The sequence below is a fragment of the Sciurus carolinensis genome, chromosome X (genome assembly GCF_902686445.1).
Source record: "Sciurus carolinensis chromosome X, mSciCar1.2, whole genome shotgun sequence".
In the NCBI taxonomy this organism is placed as follows: domain Eukaryota; kingdom Metazoa; phylum Chordata; class Mammalia; order Rodentia; family Sciuridae; genus Sciurus; species Sciurus carolinensis.
Window position 1 is genome coordinate 114,000,729 of NC_062232.1, and position 20,179 is coordinate 114,020,907.

At 46.6% G+C, this 20,179-nt stretch overlaps 2 protein-coding genes across 2 annotated transcripts; one reads left to right on the forward strand and one right to left on the reverse strand.

Moving 5' to 3' along the window:
• Positions 1-2,019: 2,019 nt before the first annotated feature.
• LOC124972672 (cancer/testis antigen 55-like) lies at positions 2,020-8,959 on the reverse strand. The gene is made up of 5 exons (XM_047537179.1): positions 8,878-8,959; positions 7,809-7,993; positions 4,041-4,185; positions 3,251-3,363; positions 2,020-2,284 (listed from the first exon to the last, which is right to left on the reverse strand). Exons 1-5 carry the CDS (start codon positions 8,957-8,959, stop codon positions 2,093-2,095), a joined length of 717 nt encoding a protein of 238 aa, XP_047393135.1. The 3' UTR covers positions 2,020-2,092.
• Positions 8,960-10,929: 1,970 nt separating this feature from the next.
• Positions 10,930-17,869, forward strand: LOC124972682 (cancer/testis antigen 55-like). The gene is made up of 5 exons (XM_047537185.1): positions 10,930-11,011; positions 11,896-12,080; positions 15,703-15,847; positions 16,525-16,637; positions 17,605-17,869. Exons 1-5 carry the CDS (start codon positions 10,930-10,932, stop codon positions 17,794-17,796), a joined length of 717 nt encoding a protein of 238 aa, XP_047393141.1. The 3' UTR covers positions 17,797-17,869.
• Positions 17,870-20,179: the final 2,310 nt, after the last annotated feature.

A 20,179-nucleotide genomic window follows, 5' to 3' on the forward strand; every position in this document is an offset into this window, starting at 1 on the left:
TATGGATGAAGTAACGGCATTTTTATCTTCCCAGGAACCAGAGAACCACATGTGAAGCACGACAAAGAGGGATCGTTTGGTCACAAAACACATCCCTTAGGAGGATACGGTGAACCTCGAAATGATGAAGGAGAATCCATCAGAAATACAAGTAGTAGTAGATAAAACCACAGTCGGGACGAGATGCTTCAGGCCCCTCTCTCCAGAACGACATCCATCATCGTGATCACAAACACCGAACATACAATGCACCCGGCCCTTAAAGTCTCCCAAGTCCTTTAATGGAACCCCACCTTAAAGCCTCATTTCAGGCAGTGGACTACACTTGGCCCAAGACCAGTACTTTGCCAACCTCTCCTCAAGATCATCGTCTTACTTCGCTTCCTGGGGAACAGCAGCTGTTGCTGCTTCACACCTGACTGGGCTGACAAACTCCACAGTTGTTCTCTGAGAACACACTAATTCATCTGCCAGACTGGAGAATGAATGGGAAGTCGTGGAGTCCGTGGCTCACGCACCTCTCAGTTACAACCCTGGCCTTCTCTGTGATTCCCACTGGTGTGGGACCGTACTGGAATGGTGACTCCCCCAGGCACCTGCAGCTGCCACAGCCCCTGCTGGCCCTTTCTCTCCTAGGAGCTCCTGCTCCATGGGTCAGGAAGCCCAGGGGGCAGTGACAGAAGCCAAGTTCCCTTAGGACCCGGGATTTGGTCCTGTTGGCTTCACTCCAGTGCCTGGCACGTAAAATGGGATCCACAAGAATTTGCAGAGTGAACCACTGAGTGAAAACACAACCTCCACAAGCTATTCCTGACTACCGTGTTCCCCCAAATGGAGAAGTAACCACCGGGTGGTTGGGAGGTCCCACTAGACCTGTAAAACAAACCCAGAAGCAAACTCTGTTTATTCCGGGGGCAGGGGGTCATGGTGGAATCAGGAATCCCAGGACTGGGGCTCACAGCCACTTTCCAGTGGTGCTGAAAGCTTTCCAACAACACAGTTACCTAGTTAGATGCTCTCTGAAGGCAAGGCCAGAAGCTTCATGGAGTACAGCTGTGGGATTTAGGGAACATCCTCCCCCGCCCCAGGCTACAGCGCCTCCCACCCACACACATCAAGGGGCTCTGTGTTTGACCCCGGAACCATGTCTGTAGGTGGGACGGGCCTCTCCCACAGAGCGGCTCAAGGGGACTGAAGGGTACCATATGTGGCAATGTTTTTGTTTAAAAAGTCTGCTGAGGACCTAGTGGGGTGCTAGAAAATTTTATTCCTGGGGAATGAATGATGAATTAACCACAGATGAACATTATTGCCACTCAGGTAATTCATTTATTGAACTTAATAACATGCAATGTGCTCCTGGTATCTACCAGGCAGGCACCATTGTACGTGCTGGCTAGTGGGTTAATGAAAACAAACAAACAAGCAAAAACTGCCCTACTTTCATGGAATTAACATTCTAGTATGGGAAAGAAGGGGCATAGGCAAACGCTAATTTAATAGATCGAGGTGGTGACAACAGATGGAAAATACTATGGAAAAATAAAATTTGGGCAGATAGCATAAACTGAAGGCAAGCTGTGACTTTAAATCCTGCCCATTAACAGGCGGGCCCTGCAGCCTCTTTAGTACTTGCCTCCCCAGGTTACTTCAGGGTCATATGGGGCCACGCCAGCACAGAATCCACTCTTAGCCATGGAAAACCAGGAATTCGATCACCCCCTGCTCGGGCTGACCATAACCCACAGTTGCCCTCCAAGAGTCCTCTTCCACATTGGCCAAACAGGAGAATTAAATGGGCAGTGGTGGGATCCGCAGCCCATGCATCTCTCACATCCAATATGGCCTTCCCTGTGATTAACAGCATCAGTTATTTCTTTCCTACAATCAGGAACCAGTTTTAGCATCTTTCTGAGTGGATGAGGCACATCTCTAAAGTGGGACCATGGTCCCCAGGGAACTACCCAGTAATTCTACAAGGAAAGACCAATTTAATGTATTGTTTGGGCTCGCTAAGCTCAGCTTTTCCATTAAACCGGGCCCTTTACTGCCCACAGAAATAAAGACCAACAGGAAACAAAAGGCTCTGCTTTTACAATATGTGCACTGGGGTCATAGAAACCGCTCTCCAAATATAGCAGGACTGCACGCTCTCCACTATGACCACATCCACGATGTCATTGGGTTGAGGTACATATCCGGCAGGAAGCTTCAGAGAATCCAAGGTGAAAAAGATGGTGTCGTCCACCACCCCGTGTCTTCCATGTACACTACTGATGCAGACCTGTGACGAGAAATGACGGGAACGGTCGTGTGAAAGCACGGTCCGCGGTAACCGGCTCGGCACCGGCTCGGCACCTCCTCACTCTGCCTCTAACCCTGGCACTGATTTCCCACCCGACCGGGAACGTGGGCAAGACCAGGGGTGCTTTTCAGACACACCTGTGCCAAGATCCCCCCTCATGCCAATTCAACGGGAATCTCTGGAGGTGGGCCCGAGCCTCCCACCACAGACCTCGGGCTAGAAATGACCCACAATGGCCAGCAGTCCGATCTCACTGAGTTTCCTACGCGTTTTCAGGCTGCAGGACCCAAGTCATTACCCAGCTTTCCCCAGTAAACTCACTTCATTCATTCTTTCCCCCAAACTTTCTGGCACACAAATGGTTTTTCCTTAAATGTCACTCTCAGAACTTTTTAATGATTTTTGTTGTTGTTTGTTTGTTTTGGTACTGGGGATTGAACCCAGGGGCACTTGACCATGCCCAGCTGCATCCCCAGGCCTTTTAAATTTATTTTGAGACAGGGTCTCACTAAGCTGCTGAGGCTAGCCCCAAACCTTTGGTCCTCCTGCCTCGGCCTCCAAAGGATTTGGGATTACAGGCATGTGTCACCACGCTGGACAAACTTTTTTTTCTTTTTGCAATCCTGGGAACTGAATGCAGGACATGGCCCACGCTAGGCAGGTGCCTTACCACCAAGCTACACCCACAGCCCTCTAATAATGTTCTAATACCAAAAAAAATAAAACTACACAAATTAGAAATTAATTTTGCCCGTGGTCTACACTGCTTTCTATTTAGTTTCTTTTGAAAGTCCTTCCTTTTCTATAAGAAAATTGGCTTCTCTTTGGCAAGAAATACATTTTCTAGTTCTCTAACCACACCCAATAGACTCCCCCGCAAGACAAATCCCACCAAAGGAAGGACTGGCAGGAACGAATGACCAGTGACACATGGACACAAATTACCTCTTCCACATGCCTACAGTTCATGGGCTTCACGGAGAGGGCATTGAGGTTCGAGGTGCCCGGCTGCATGCAATACTCAACCTCTAGCCAGTCACCCTTATAAGGCATGAAACCTAAAACAACCATGGAGAGATTTCAGTGTCGTTACCTCTTCACTTAGGCCACGGTCAACTTCATAAGTCCCTCTGACGTGGCAATACCCTAACACACCTTCTATGGGATGTCAAGTACATTCTGTGCGTGTTTAAACAGACACCTTGTACATCTTGCTGTTGGAAAGCCAGTTCATACTCCTGCAGCCACCGTTTCTCCTGCTCTGATTTAACAAAGTCAAGTGGGGGAAAGTGTCAACCACAAGTCACAGCCAACTTTTGGGTGGTAGCACGGGATTCACTAATCGACGGGTCACATTCACAACTCCTTTGGGAGAGTCAGCCAAGGATACAGGTGAGAGCACACCGTTGAACTTGGCTACCTGCTAGTATAGCATTGGCTAGAGTGTCCAATCTCATTTTGAAGCATTTCATGATTGCAGCAAAGAGCATCCTTTTCACTTGCAGAATGTTTTCCTTGATTTTACATCACGTACGTAAGTGAAATTTTATGCACACATTAAGTTTTGCATTCACACGTAGGAGAGGATCGCTGGCGTTTTTATGAATATCCCCTATCTGTCCCTGTATTGTGCATTATTTTCCATTCCTAGGGCCCATGTCACATATTCAAGAGCTGTTAACTGCAGCCAAGGACATTGTGGCCGTAGCTCTTTCTTAACAAATGCGAACCATACCTTCATGAACAATAGATAGGGAGAAGCAAGTATCTTTATTAATGTAGACCGCATCCTTTGTCACCGAGGTGGCACGGCTGATTAAAACACTGGTTCCGAGGTCGGATGGCCCAGCATCATCAAAATGATCCGAGATAGCCTCCACCTGGAGCACATGGAAACACTTATTTCAAACAAAATTAATTTTTACAACAAGAACGTGTACGATCCCCCAGGAAGCCCCCTCGAAACAACTGCAATTCAGCGCAAGACATACGATTCCTGTGTCAGAGACAAAGGACTTCGTGACTCGCGGCAAATACAGCCACTGCCCACCACCGTTGACAACGTTGGTGTCCAGGAACTATTTTAAACTACCCTCCTCGACACTAGTCCATATATTTCACATGACAAGTACATCGTGGACACGAGACGATGCTAAGAATAATGTCTGTGCTTGGTGGATTGCAAAACTGCATCCGAAATGCTAATGGTGCATCCGTGTTTAATGTGCTCACAGCATCAGGCCCAAATATAAAAAGTATAATGTCCCTGCCGGGGAGGAATTCAAAGTTCAATGCAGAAAATATCTAGTTCTGAACAAGTTGTGGTAATGGCCATAAGTCATGTTTGAAAATGCTCCCTGCAAATCCCCAGGGGGGAGAACATTTTAGTCCGGGAGAAAATAGGAGTATTACTTGGAGGAAGTGAGACTTGAGCTTTGTCTACAAGAAGAGAAAAGTCTTTATCTGGTCAAAGGGGGTGGGGGCAGGTGCAGAGAGAGGAACAACAAACACAGTTTGGGAGAACAGGGAGGAAGACATAGTTTCCAAGACCTGGTCCTGGGGGAGAGAAACATGAGGTAGAGTTGAAGAAATAACCGCAACTGGAGGAGATCTAAAAATGGCAAGTGGCATTAGGGCCTCGTTTTTCTACAACAGAGAGGATACAAATATCTTGGCTTATCAGAAGTAACGATCCTTATTTTAAATTGTTTTTAATTAGAGCATAGTGGCACACGCCTGTCATCCCAGCAGCTCGGGAGGTTGAGGCAGAAAGATCGCCAGTTCAAAGCCAGCCTCAGCAAGTTAGCAAGACCCTAAGCAACTTAGCAAGACCCGGCCTGTAAATAAAATATAAAAAGGGCTGGGATGTGGCTCAGTGGTAGAGTGCTTGCCTAGCACGTGTGAGACACTGGGTTTGATCCTCAGCACCACATAAAAAAAATAAATAAAGTAAATAAAAGAATTGTGTCCATCTACAAATAATTAAAAAAAAAAAAAAAAAAAAAAGGGCAGGGGATGCAGCTCAGTGGTGAAGTGCCCCTGGTGTCAATCCCCGGTACAGAAAATAATTGTTTTTAATTACACAAACAATACACATTCATTAAAGACAAAGAGGAAAAGACAGATGAATATGAAGCGAAAAACAAGCACCCATCATTTATGGTTTTCCATTGCCTAGAATGTATTATGGTATTGACACTATTATTTTATTCACATGTTCCAGACATCTTTTTTCTGTGAATACATACATAAGCCCAGTTTCCAAAACAAAACTTAATATGCCATGCAGTACTAAAGGTTTTGGGTCTTAGTCTTTTTCATAAAACAAGATTACTGAAAGGTTACTATGGCATTCCTATGAATGGATTGCCATAATTAATCAATCCGATCCCACAGTATGTGTTATTTAGTTTGTGTCCTATGTAATAATGCATCGCCTACCCCTCTCGTTTATTCTGTAGCACCAGTGTCTTAGGGGTGATATTTTTTGGTTCAAAGATTTATGTTGGAAACACGAGCCATCGAGGTATAAAGTCCTTTTCATGTCTTTTCTAAAGCCTATTTCATTGCTACTCCTATAACAAAACTGGTGTCATTCCAGCTGGCAATACCAAATCTCATGATCCTTTTGCCCAGATTCACTTTCTTCGGGGAAGGAAGCACCAGGCTCCTGGCTGTCTATCCAGCACCACTTCTGTCAGAATCCAGGTGGGTGATCCGTCACACTCTCTCACATCTCTGAGCCCTGGCTCCACACTAGCTCACAGCCATACTATACAACAGGCTGATTCCCCACTTCACTCAGCCCTGGCACCACCCAGGTTTCATGTCAAACTCCCACTCCCCAAATTCCTTTTCTTTTCCCTTGCTAACACCACTAACACAGTAGGGAATGCAGACAGATTCAAAGGCTTGTGAAAAAACATCTTACCATACACATGGCCTTTCCTTTCCCATCAGCAGAGGGATAAAGTGGATTGATCATCCAACTCACCATAAGGGACAACTGGGTAGCAATTAGCACTACAAGATATGGGTCCTTCTCTCAGATCGCACACCTAAAGCAAATACAGGCTGATTGGATGTTGACATGGAAACACACAGAGAACTTTCAGGAGAAAAGGCAAGTGAATGTGTGTGTACATTATGAATTGGAATGAACCCAAGAATTCCTGCTGAACCCAAAAGCCACATGGACATATTTATATTACAGGAAAATAAATGCATACAACAAAGAAAAAAAAAAGATGGTACTGCAGGAAACAACACAAGAACTCCATACACAAATTTTCCCAATAAAGACTTCCTTTTCCTAATACAGAAGGCTGTGACATCCCTAATGTATATGTAGTTCCAAGAAGAGAAAGTTGCTCTATTAACACTAAGACTTGAAGAATGTTCACATAAGTTTATGACACCGCTTTTCACTACTTGTTTTGGCAGTGATTTCAGATCGGGAATATTCCCATCTTCACCTATATTGGTTAAAAGGCAGTTCAGGGCCTATTGCTGAGAGAGCCCAGTAGTAAAAAGTAGCTAAAGGGTAATTTGATAATAGCCATTGAAATGGTAAATATCGGAACTGAGATACCGTTTACACAACTCTGTACATCTTCATAAAGTTACTGATTTGCACTCTTAGAACTTGGTGCTGTGTTGATGCTACCTCAGTGAAGCTACGATTAAGAAGTTTAAAATGCACCGTGTTTGACATATTTATTCCACCTTGCACGTGTACCTTAGAAAAGGGCTCTTTATATACATATATTTTAGTTGTAGATGGACACGATACCTTTATTTTATCGTTTTTATGTGGTGCTGAGGATTGAACCCAGTGCCCCACACGTGCTAGGCAAGCGTTCTACCACTGAGCTATAACCCCAGCCAGAAAATGGTTCTTTACCAGAAAAAATGTAGGATTTTACAGAGTCCAATGATATCATCATTAACAATATTGGGTTTTTTGTTTGTTTTTGTTTTTTGGCGTTAGGGATTGAACCCAGGGGGCACTCGACCGTTGAGCCATACCTGCAGCTCTTTTTGTATTTTATTTAGAGACAGGGTCTTGCTGTGTTGCTTAGGGCCTCACTAAGTTGCTGAGGCTGGCTTTGAACTCTCGATCCTCCTGCCTCAGCCTCCAAAGCAGCTGGATTACAGGCTTGTGCCAAGGCACCTGGCAACAATATTGCTTAAATACCGGAAAAACAGACAAAGAGACTTTTGGTATGCAAACAGAACCAGCACAAATATTACAAGAATCTTTAGGCTCAGGGAAGTGGGACTTCAGTTTCACTCTACATCCACTGAACAGGTCCCATGAGTGCTTGGATTACACCAAGAAACAAGATTGAAAGCCCACTAGGATAAGGGACTGTCTCCAAAGTCCATCTATTGCTTCTGTGGGAGAGGGAGAGGGGGGCCGCTAGGGATCAAATCTGCTGGGGTTCATACATGCCAGGCAAGTGCTCTACCACTGAGCCCCGGCCCCAGCCCTCCATCTTACTTTGATTGCTTTCAGTACATGAGATGCTTTATCTTCTTCCACAAGTGCAGTGACTTTTTGACCAGCTTTCAGAGGCACATTGCCAGTCACAACATCAGTATTGAAGTAGATGGACTCATCAATCCGGCCATAATCAGTACAGAAAGTTGTCACAACCCCCTGTATAGTTCTCAAGTTGCTGTCACCTATGACACAGGTAAACAAAGTTCACATCATTTAAGCTCAAATGCAAGTGCCCGCTACAAATAAGCCCTGCACTGACCACCTCTGTCACCCTGGGTGCATTTCTTCACTCCTCTGGCTGGTTTTCACCTTTAAACAATGCTTAAACAAATACTTAAACACCTTTAAATAAGTTTCTGTGCCCCAGGGTGGGTGTAGTAACTGACACATACCTGTCACCTGTTAAAAGCTGTGAGTGCCCTGCCCAAGTGAGAGTGTGAATGTTGATGTGATTATCATGGCTATGTGGATGAGCCTCTAAGCTTCCAGGATTACTATGATGAACCTTTGTCACCATCACTGGCAGGATGTCTAGATCCTTCAACATCTCCCCAAGCACTAAAAGGTTTCAGGAGACGTGAAGGCTTTGCCAGAACCGCATCCCAAATTTTCCTCCTGTTCTGCCCATGCGCAGCTGGTAACATTTTGGGACGTGAACCCAGCAGTCTGCCCACACTATGGGTCCCCTGCCCTCCTGTGGGGCCAAACATACGACTCACCCACTCAGCTTCAAATACATGCCTATTTGGGTTAGAGACCAAATTCGCCCCCAAATTAGGGTGGTTCACGTCTCACGGAAATAGAAAGGGGTGTTGCACAAGGGGGCCACAGCCACAGGGTCTTCTCTGTCACAACTTCTCTGTGGTCATCCAAACACCTTTCCTCTTTGGACCAATGGCAGACTCTGGGACACACTTATCCCACGTGCACACACCATGGTAGCACCCCCGCCCCCCTCCGCTTCCCCACCGGCCCCGTGAGTCTCCACAGTTTCGGGTCAGGGGTGAGGAGAGACCCACTGAGGAGGCTCGTCATGTGGAAGACAAGGGGACTCACAGAGGACTACCTTGCAGCAGCCCTTGCTGCCCTTCTTCGGGGTCCGCCCTCTTCCGGAGGAAGGCCATAAACCTCCTCAGAATCCTGAGCATGTTGCTGGCACCACGGGCCTGGGCGGTGCCCTCGCCACACAGGTCAAGTACCAGGCCTCCTCTGTGAGCACACCCTAGCGTCACAGCGCCCCCTCAGTGACCCCTCTGCTTCTCTTCCTCAGCCTCTGTGAGATGGGACCACCCAACCGCTAGTGAGCAGCCCTCAGGAGAGCCAGGGTCACAGAACCCCGACGGGAGCTCCCAGGTGTGCCTTAACCTCCCTTGCCTGAGAAGGCTCGTGCAGGGCCCACCTCTTTCCACCTTCCAGCCAATGGAAATGCAGCTGGCTATCAGGTGGGTGTCTACGACCAATAAGAAGTGGTGGGCGGGGAAATCATGACTCCACCCATCGGCACTAAGGGCCAGTTAAGAAGGTCTCAGCAGTGTGCTCAGGGTGCAGGGGGGATGGTCCGTGGGGTTCCCTGGGAGGACCAGAGGTCTGGTTTGGTACGTGTGGCAGCAACTTGCCCCCAGGCTGTCCAAACAAAAAAATTCAGAACGATGCTTAGCCTAAGGACTGGCCACAGAGTGGTGGTCAGTAGTCTTCATGAGAGATCCTGTGGGGTTCTTGTCAGTATGGAACATTGTTAGGGATGCCAAGTCCCTGTCTTTTATACTAGAACTAGAATAAATCTAGGTCTCTTCTCTAGAACAAGTCCTATCTGGGTGCTTAGTCTTTTAGCAAATGTCCCAGGAATTTTTCTCTTGGTTCAACAAAAAGTGCTGTCCTTTAAGATCAGGTTTGCTCCTGGACTTGATGAAGAACCCTTGGCATAGATCTGAAGGTTCAGAGGAGTGTAGAAATCTCTGTGGATCTCTAGGAGACAATAAGAGACTTCAAAGAATGGACAGACACCCTGGGGAGGTATTTCTCAACCTCGGGGTAAGAGGTAGAAGGAAAAACATGGAAAAGAATTGAACTCCCATGTTTCCTAACCTACTGCCATTTTATGGATTGGTATGATTGAACAGAGTATTCCCTACCCCTTATCTACTATCCTAACTGTTAGGTCGAAATTTGGGTGAGTGCAGGAGGGAGAGCGGAGCAATTGAGACAAAGGGCAGAGCACCAAACGGTGATCAATCAAATGGACAAGAAAACTCCACTGACCCTTAACTCCACCTGTTGAACCTTAACTCCACTGACCCTTAACTCCACCTGCTGATTTCTACACTCCACTGAACCTTCAGATCTATGCCAAGGGTTCTTCATCAAGTCCAGGAGCAAACCTGATCTTAAAGGACAGCACTTTTTGTTGAACCAAGAGAAAAATTCCTGGGACATTTGCTAAAAGACTAAGCACCCAGATAGGACTTGTTCTAGAGAAGAGACCTAGATTTATTCTAGTTCTAGTATAAAAGACAGGGACTTGGCATCCCTAACAATGTTCCATACTGACAAGAACCCCACAGGATCTCTCATGAAGACTACTGACCACCACTCTGTGGCCAGTCCTTAGGCTAAGCATCGTTCTGAATTTTTTTGTTTGGACAGCCTGGGGGCAAGTTGCTGCCACACGTACCAAACCAGACCTCTGGTCCTCCCAGGGAACCCCACGGACCATCCCCCCTGCACCCTGAGCACACTGCTGAGACCTTCTTAACTGGCCCTTAGTGCCGATGGGTGGAGTCATGATTTCCCCGCCCACCACTTCTTATTGGTCGTAGACACCCACCTGATAGCCAGCTGCATTTCCATTGGCTGGAAGGTGGAAAGAGGTGGGCCCTGCACGAGCCTTCTCAGGCAAGGGAGGTTAAGGCACACCTGGGAGCTCCCGTCGGGGTTCTGTGACCCTGGCTCTCCTGAGGGCTGCTCACTAGCGGTTGGGTGGTCCCATCTCACAGAGGCTGAGGAAGAGAAGCAGAGGGGTCACTGAGGGGGCGCTGTGACGCTAGGGTGTGCTCACAGAGGAGGCCTGGTACTTGACCTGTGTGGCGAGGGCACCGCCCAGGCCCGTGGTGCCAGCAACATGCTCAGGATTCTGAGGAGGTTTATGGCCTTCCTCCGGAAGAGGGCGGACCCCGAAGAAGGGCAGCAAGGGCTGCTGCAAGGTAGTCCTCTGTGAGTCCCCTTGTCTTCCACATGACGAGCCTCCTCAGTGGGTCTCTCCTCACCCCTGACCCGAAACTGTGGAGACTCACGGGGCCGGTGGGGAAGCGGAGGGGGGCGGGGGTGCTACCATGGTGTGTGCACGTGGGATAAGTGTGTCCCAGAGTCTGCCATTGGTCCAAAGAGGAAAGGTGTTTGGATGACCACAGAGAAGTTGTGACAGAGAAGACCCTGTGGCTGTGGCCCCCTTGTGCAACACCCCTTTCTATTTCCGTGAGACGTGAACCACCCTAATTTGGGGGCGAATTTGGTCTCTAACCCAAATAGGCATGTATTTGAAGCTGAGTGGGTGAGTCGTATGTTTGGCCCCACAGGAGGGCAGGGGACCCATAGTGTGGGCAGACTGCTGGGTTCACGTCCCAAAATGTTACCAGCTGCGCATGGGCAGAACAGGAGGAAAATTTGGGATGCGGTTCTGGCAAAGCCTTCACGTCTCCTGAAACCTTTTAGTGCTTGGGGAGATGTTGAAGGATCTAGACATCCTGCCAGTGATGGTGACAAAGGTTCATCATAGTAATCCTGGAAGCTTAGAGGCTCATCCACATAGCCATGATAATCACATCAACATTCACACTCTCACTTGGGCAGGGCACTCACAGCTTTTAACAGGTGACAGGTATGTGTCAGTTACTACACCCACCCTGGGGCACAGAAACTTATTTAAAGGTGTTTAAGTATTTGTTTAAGCATTGTTTAAAGGTGAAAACCAGCCAGAGGAGTGAAGAAATGCACCCAGGGTGACAGAGGTGGTCAGTGCAGGGCTTATTTGTAGCGGGCACTTGCATTTGAGCTTAAATGATGTGAACTTTGTTTACCTGTGTCATAGGTGACAGCAACTTGAGAACTATACAGGGGGTTGTGACAACTTTCTGTACTGATTATGGCCGGATTGATGAGTCCATCTACTTCAATACTGATGTTGTGACTGGCAATGTGCCTCTGAAAGCTGGTCAAAAAGTCACTGCACTTGTGGAAGAAGATAAAGCATCTCATGTACTGAAAGCAATCAAAGTAAGATGGAGGGCTGGGGCCGGGGCTCAGTGGTAGAGCACTTGCCTGGCATGTATGAACCCCAGCAGATTTGATCCCTAGCGGCCCCCCTCTCCCTCTCCCACAGAAGCAATAGATGGACTTTGGAGACAGTCCCTTATCCTAGTGGGCTTTCAATCTTGTTTCTTGGTGTAATCCAAGCACTCATGGGACCTGTTCAGTGGATGTAGAGTGAAAACTGAAGTCCCACTTCCCTGAGCCTAAAGATTCTTGTAATATTTGTGCTGGTTCTGTTTGCATACCAAAAGTCTCTTTGTCTGTTTTTCCGGTATTTAAGCAATATTGTTGCCAGGTGCCTTGGCACAAGCCTGTAATCCAGCTGCTTTGGAGGCTGAGGCAGGAGGATCGAGAGTTCAAAGCCAGCCTCAGCAACTTAGTGAGGCCCTAAGCAACACAGCAAGACCCTGTCTCTAAATAAAATACAAAAAGAGCTGCAGGTATGGCTCAACGGTCGAGTGCCCCCTGGGTTCAATCCCTAACGCCAAAAAACAAAAACAAACAAAAAACCCAATATTGTTAATGATGATATCATTGGACTCTGTAAAATCCTACATTTTTTCTGGTAAAGAACCATTTTCTGGCTGGGGTTATAGCTCAGTGGTAGAACGCTTGCCTAGCACGTGTGGGGCACTGGGTTCAATCCTCAGCACCACATAAAAACGATAAAATAAAGGTATCGTGTCCATCTACAACTAAAATATATGTATATAAAGAGCCCTTTTCTAAGGTACACGTGCAAGGTGGAATAAATATGTCAAACACGGTGCATTTTAAACTTCTTAATCGTAGCTTCACTGAGGTAGCATCAACACAGCACCAAGTTCTAAGAGTGCAAATCAGTAACTTTATGAAGATGTACAGAGTTGTGTAAACGGTATCTCAGTTCCGATATTTACCATTTCAATGGCTATTATCAAATTACCCTTTAGCTACTTTTTACTACTGGGCTCTCTCAGCAATAGGCCCTGAACTGCCTTTTAACCAATATAGGTGAAGATGGGAATATTCCCGATCTGAAATCACTGCCAAAACAAGTAGTGAAAAGCGGTGTCATAAACTTATGTGAACATTCTTCAAGTCTTAGTGTTAATAGAGCAACTTTCTCTTCTTGGAACTACATATACATTAGGGATGTCACAGCCTTCTGTATTAGGAAAAGGAAGTCTTTATTGGGAAAATTTGTGTATGGAGTTCTTGTGTTGTTTCCTGCAGTACCATCTTTTTTTTTCTTTGTTGTATGCATTTATTTTCCTGTAATATAAATATGTCCATGTGGCTTTGGGTTCAGCAGGAATTCTTGGGTTCATTCCAATTCATAATGTACACACACATTCACTTGCCTTTTCTCCTGAAAGTTCTCTGTGTGTTTCCATGTCAACATCCAATCAGCCTGTATTTGCTTTAGGTGTGCGATCTGAGAGAAGGACCCATATCTTGTAGTGCTAATTGCTACCCAGTTGTCCCTTATGGTGAGTTGGATGATCAATCCACTTTATCCCTCTGCTGATGGGAAAGGAAAGGCCATGTGTATGGTAAGATGTTTTTTCACAAGCCTTTGAATCTGTCTGCATTCCCTACTGTGTTAGTGGTGTTAGCAAGGGAAAAGAAAAGGAATTTGGGGAGTGGGAGTTTGACATGAAACCTGGGTGGTGCCAGGGCTGAGTGAAGTGGGGAATCAGCCTGTTGTATAGTATGGCTGTGAGCTAGTGTGGAGCCAGGGCTCAGAGATGTGAGAGAGTGTGACGGATCACCCACCTGGATTCTGACAGAAGTGGTGCTGGATAGACAGCCAGGAGCCTGGTGCTTCCTTCCCCGAAGAAAGTGAATCTGGGCAAAAGGATCATGAGATTTGGTATTGCCAGCTGGAATGACACCAGTTTTGTTATAGGAGTAGCAATGAAATAGGCTTTAGAAAAGACATGAAAAGGACTTTATACCTCGATGGCTCGTGTTTCCAACATAAATCTTTGAACCAAAAAATATCACCCCTAAGACACTGGTGCTACAGAATAAACGAGAGGGGTAGGCGATGCATTATTACATAGGACACAAACTAAATAACACATACTGTGGGATCGGATTGATTAATTATGGCAATCCATTCATAGGAATGCCATAGTAACCTTTCAGTAATCTTGTTTTATGAAAAAGACTAAGACCCAAAACCTTTAGTACTGCATGGCATATTAAGTTTTGTTTTGGAAACTGGGCTTATGTATGTATTCACAGAAAAAAGATGTCTGGAACATGTGAATAAAATAATAGTGTCAATACCATAATACATTCTAGGCAATGGAAAACCATAAATGATGGGTGCTTGTTTTTCGCTTCATATTCATCTGTCTTTTCCTCTTTGTCTTTAATGAATGTGTATTGTTTGTGTAATTAAAAACAATTATTTTCTGTACCGGGGATTGACACCAGGGGCACTTCACCACTGAGCTGCATCCCCTGCCCTTTTTTTTTTTTTTTTTTTTTTAATTATTTGTAGATGGACACAATTCTTTTATTTACTTTATTTATTTTTTTTATGTGGTGCTGAGGATCAAACCCAGTGTCTCACACGTGCTAGGCAAGCACTCTACCACTGAGCCACATCCCAGCCCTTTTTATATTTTATTTACAGGCCGGGTCTTGCTAAGTTGCTTAGGGTCTTGCTAACTTGCTGAGGCTGGCTTTGAACTGGCGATCTTTCTGCCTCAACCTCCCGAGCTGCTGGGATGACAGGCGTGTGCCACTATGCTCTAATTAAAAACAATTTAAAATAAGGATCGTTACTTCTGATAAGCCAAGATATTTGTATCCTCTCTGTTGTAGAAAAACGAGGCCCTAATGCCACTTGCCATTTTTAGATCTCCTCCAGTTGCGGTTATTTCTTCAACTCTACCTCATGTTTCTCTCCCCCAGGACCAGGTCTTGGAAACTATGTCTTCCTCCCTGTTCTCCCAAACTGTGTTTGTTGTTCCTCTCTCTGCACCTGCCCCCACCCCCTTTGACCAGATAAAGACTTTTCTCTTCTTGTAGACAAAGCTCAAGTCTCACTTCCTCCAAGTAATACTCCTATTTTCTCCCGGACTAAAATGTTCTCCCCCCTGGGGATTTGCAGGGAGCATTTTCAAACATGACTTATGGCCATTACCACAACTTGTTCAGAACTAGATATTTTCTGCATTGAACTTTGAATTCCTCCCCGGCAGGGACATTATACTTTTTATATTTGGGCCTGATGCTGTGAGCACATTAAACACGGATGCACCATTAGCATTTCGGATGCAGTTTTGCAATCCACCAAGCACAGACATTATTCTTAGCATCGTCTCGTGTCCACGATGTACTTGTCATGTGAAATATATGGACTAGTGTCGAGGAGGGTAGTTTAAAATAGTTCCTGGACACCAACGTTGTCAACGGTGGTGGGCAGTGGCTGTATTTGCCGCGAGTCACGAAGTCCTTTGTCTCTGACACAGGAATCGTATGTCTTGCGCTGAATTGCAGTTGTTTCGAGGGGGCTTCCTGGGGGATCGTACACGTTCTTGTTGTAAAAATTAATTTTGTTTGAAATAAGTGTTTCCATGTGCTCCAGGTGGAGGCTATCTCGGATCATTTTGATGATGCTGGGCCATCCGACCTCGGAACCAGTGTTTTAATCAGCCGTGCCACCTCGGTGACAAAGGATGCGGTCTACATTAATAAAGATACTTGCTTCTCCCTATCTATTGTTCATGAAGGTATGGTTCGCATTTGTTAAGAAAGAGCTACGGCCACAATGTCCTTGGCTGCAGTTAACAGCTCTTGAATATGTGACATGGGCCCTAGGAATGGAAAATAATGCACAATACAGGGACAGATAGGGGATATTCATAAAAACGCCAGCGATCCTCTCCTACGTGTGAATGCAAAACTTAATGTGTGCATAAAATTTCACTTACGTACGTGATGTAAAATCAAGGAAAACATTCTGCAAGTGAAAAGGATGCTCTTTGCTGCAATCATGAAATGCTTCAAAATGAGATTGGACACTCTAGCCAATGCTATACTAGCAGGTAGCCAAGTTCAACGGTGTGCTCTCACCTGTATCCTTGGCTGACTCTCCCAAAGGAGTTGTGAATGTGACCCGTCGATTAGTGAATCCCGTGCTACCACCCAAAAGTTGGCTGTGACTTGTGGTTGACACTTTCCCCCACTTGACTTTGTTAAATCAGAGCAGGAGAAACGGTGGCTGCAGGAGTATGAACTGGCTTTCCAACAGCAAGATGTACAAGGTGTCTGTTTAAACACGCACAGAATGTACTTGACATCCCATAGAAGGTGTGTTAGGGTATTGCCACGTCAGAGGGACTTATGAAGTTGACCGTGGCCTAAGTGAAGAGGTAACGACACTGAAATCTCTCCATGGTTGTTTTAGGTTTCATGCCTTATAAGGGTGACTGGCTAGAGGTTGAGTATTGCATGCAGCCGGGCACCTCGAACCTCAATGCCCTCTCCGTGAAGCCCATGAACTGTAGGCATGTGGAAGAGGTAATTTGTGTCCATGTGTCACTGGTCATTCGTTCCTGCCAGTCCTTCCTTTGGTGGGATTTGTCTTGCGGGGGAGTCTATTGGGTGTGGTTAGAGAACTAGAAAATGTATTTCTTGCCAAAGAGAAGCCAATTTTCTTATAGAAAAGGAAGGACTTTCAAAAGAAACTAAATAGAAAGCAGTGTAGACCACGGGCAAAATTAATTTCTAATTTGTGTAGTTTTATTTTTTTTTGGTATTAGAACATTATTAGAGGGCTGTGGGTGTAGCTTGGTGGTAAGGCACCTGCCTAGCGTGGGCCATGTCCTGCATTCAGTTCCCAGGATTGCAAAAAGAAAAAAAAGTTTGTCCAGCGTGGTGACACATGCCTGTAATCCCAAATCCTTTGGAGGCCGAGGCAGGAGGACCAAAGGTTTGGGGCTAGCCTCAGCAGCTTAGTGAGACCCTGTCTCAAAATAAATTTAAAAGGCCTGGGGATGCAGCTGGGCATGGTCAAGTGCCCCTGGGTTCAATCCCCAGTACCAAAACAAACAAACAACAACAAAAATCATTAAAAAGTTCTGAGAGTGACATTTAAGGAAAAACCATTTGTGTGCCAGAAAGTTTGGGGGAAAGAATGAATGAAGTGAGTTTACTGGGGAAAGCTGGGTAATGACTTGGGTCCTGCAGCCTGAAAACGCGTAGGAAACTCAGTGAGATCGGACTGCTGGCCATTGTGGGTCATTTCTAGCCCGAGGTCTGTGGTGGGAGGCTCGGGCCCACCTCCAGAGATTCCCGTTGAATTGGCATGAGGGGGGATCTTGGCACAGGTGTGTCTGAAAAGCACCCCTGGTCTTGCCCACGTTCCCGGTCGGGTGGGAAATCAGTGCCAGGGTTAGAGGCAGAGTGAGGAGGTGCCGAGCCGGTGCCGAGCCGGTTACCGCGGACCGTGCTTTCACACGACCGTTCCCGTCATTTCTCGTCACAGGTCTGCATCAGTAGTGTACATGGAAGACACGGGGTGGTGGACGACACCATCTTTTTCACCTTGGATTCTCTGAAGCTTCCTGCCGGATATGTACCTCAACCCAATGACATCGTGGATGTGGTCATAGTGGAGAGCGTGCAGTCCTGCTATATTTGGAGAGCGGTTTCTATGACCCCAGTGCACATATTGTAAAAGCAGAGCCTTTTGTTTCCTGTTGGTCTTTATTTCTGTGGGCAGTAAAGGGCCCGGTTTAATGGAAAAGCTGAGCTTAGCGAGCCCAAACAATACATTAAATTGGTCTTTCCTTGTAGAATTACTGGGTAGTTCCCTGGGGACCATGGTCCCACTTTAGAGATGTGCCTCATCCACTCAGAAAGATGCTAAAACTGGTTCCTGATTGTAGGAAAGAAATAACTGATGCTGTTAATCACAGGGAAGGCCATATTGGATGTGAGAGATGCATGGGCTGCGGATCCCACCACTGCCCATTTAATTCTCCTGTTTGGCCAATGTGGAAGAGGACTCTTGGAGGGCAACTGTGGGTTATGGTCAGCCCGAGCAGGGGGTGATCGAATTCCTGGTTTTCCATGGCTAAGAGTGGATTCTGTGCTGGCGTGGCCCCATATGACCCTGAAGTAACCTGGGGAGGCAAGTACTAAAGAGGCTGCAGGGCCCGCCTGTTAATGGGCAGGATTTAAAGTCACAGCTTGCCTTCAGTTTATGCTATCTGCCCAAATTTTATTTTTCCATAGTATTTTCCATCTGTTGTCACCACCTCGATCTATTAAATTTAGCGTTTGCCTATGCCCCTTCTTTCCCATACTAGAATGTTAATTCCATGAAAGTAGGGCAGTTTTTGCTTGTTTGTTTGTTTTCATTAACCCACTAGCCAGCACGTACAATGGTGCCTGCCTGGTAGATACCAGGAGCACATTGCATGTTATTAAGTTCAATAAATGAATTACCTGAGTGGCAATAATGTTCATCTGTGGTTAATTCATCATTCATTCCCCAGGAATAAAATTTTCTAGCACCCCACTAGGTCCTCAGCAGACTTTTTAAACAAAAACATTGCCACATATGGTACCCTTCAGTCCCCTTGAGCCGCTCTGTGGGAGAGGCCCGTCCCACCTACAGACATGGTTCCGGGGTCAAACACAGAGCCCCTTGATGTGTGTGGGTGGGAGGCGCTGTAGCCTGGGGCGGGGGAGGATGTTCCCTAAATCCCACAGCTGTACTCCATGAAGCTTCTGGCCTTGCCTTCAGAGAGCATCTAACTAGGTAACTGTGTTGTTGGAAAGCTTTCAGCACCACTGGAAAGTGGCTGTGAGCCCCAGTCCTGGGATTCCTGATTCCACCATGACCCCCTGCCCCCGGAATAAACAGAGTTTGCTTCTGGGTTTGTTTTACAGGTCTAGTGGGACCTCCCAACCACCCGGTGGTTACTTCTCCATTTGGGGGAACACGGTAGTCAGGAATAGCTTGTGGAGGTTGTGTTTTCACTCAGTGGTTCACTCTGCAAATTCTTGTGGATCCCATTTTACGTGCCAGGCACTGGAGTGAAGCCAACAGGACCAAATCCCGGGTCCTAAGGGAACTTGGCTTCTGTCACTGCCCCCTGGGCTTCCTGACCCATGGAGCAGGAGCTCCTAGGAGAGAAAGGGCCAGCAGGGGCTGTGGCAGCTGCAGGTGCCTGGGGGAGTCACCATTCCAGTACGGTCCCACACCAGTGGGAATCACAGAGAAGGCCAGGGTTGTAACTGAGAGGTGCGTGAGCCACGGACTCCACGACTTCCCATTCATTCTCCAGTCTGGCAGATGAATTAGTGTGTTCTCAGAGAACAACTGTGGAGTTTGTCAGCCCAGTCAGGTGTGAAGCAGCAACAGCTGCTGTTCCCCAGGAAGCGAAGTAAGACGATGATCTTGAGGAGAGGTTGGCAAAGTACTGGTCTTGGGCCAAGTGTAGTCCACTGCCTGAAATGAGGCTTTAAGGTGGGGTTCCATTAAAGGACTTGGGAGACTTTAAGGGCCGGGTGCATTGTATGTTCGGTGTTTGTGATCACGATGATGGATGTCGTTCTGGAGAGAGGGGCCTGAAGCATCTCGTCCCGACTGTGGTTTTATCTACTACTACTTGTATTTCTGATGGATTCTCCTTCATCATTTCGAGGTTCACCGTATCCTCCTAAGGGATGTGTTTTGTGACCAAACGATCCCTCTTTGTCGTGCTTCACATGTGGTTCTCTGGTTCCTGGGAAGATAAAAATGCCGTTACTTCATCCATACCTCCAAGGATCCCTATTCCTTTTCGTTGGAGAGTGTAGATTTTAGACACAAAGTTGTCCTCTCTGTAAGCAAAGAGAATTGTGCCTTACACCCTCCTCTCGAGCAAGAGTCCAAAAGCAGAGTTTGTTCTACGTTTTCCTGTCTTTCCACCTTTCCGTGTTTAGTGCTTCCTTCTCAGACTTCTAGAACCCTACCACCTGTCATCTTCACTGTATTTACTTATTTGCAGAACCCTGCTGGCATTGGCAAAGGTCTACCATGATAAAGATCTATAATGAGGCCTCGAATG

Excerpts from the sequence above, each read along its gene's own strand:
- LOC124972672 (XM_047537179.1), bottom strand. The coding sequence starts at position 8,959 with ATGCTCAGGATTCTGAGGAGGTTTATGGCCTTCCTCCGGAAGAGGGCG. Across the intron at positions 7,994-8,877 it reads GCAGCAAGGGCTGCTGCAAG|GTGACAGCAACTTGAGAACT; the intron begins GTAGTCCTCTGT and ends CCTGTGTCATAG. Across the intron at positions 3,364-4,040 it reads CCTATCTATTGTTCATGAAG|GTTTCATGCCTTATAAGGGT; the intron begins GTATGGTTCGCA and ends TGGTTGTTTTAG.
- LOC124972682 (XM_047537185.1), top strand. The coding sequence starts at position 10,930 with ATGCTCAGGATTCTGAGGAGGTTTATGGCCTTCCTCCGGAAGAGGGCG. Across the intron at positions 11,012-11,895 it reads GCAGCAAGGGCTGCTGCAAG|GTGACAGCAACTTGAGAACT; the intron begins GTAGTCCTCTGT and ends CCTGTGTCATAG. Across the intron at positions 15,848-16,524 it reads CCTATCTATTGTTCATGAAG|GTTTCATGCCTTATAAGGGT; the intron begins GTATGGTTCGCA and ends TGGTTGTTTTAG.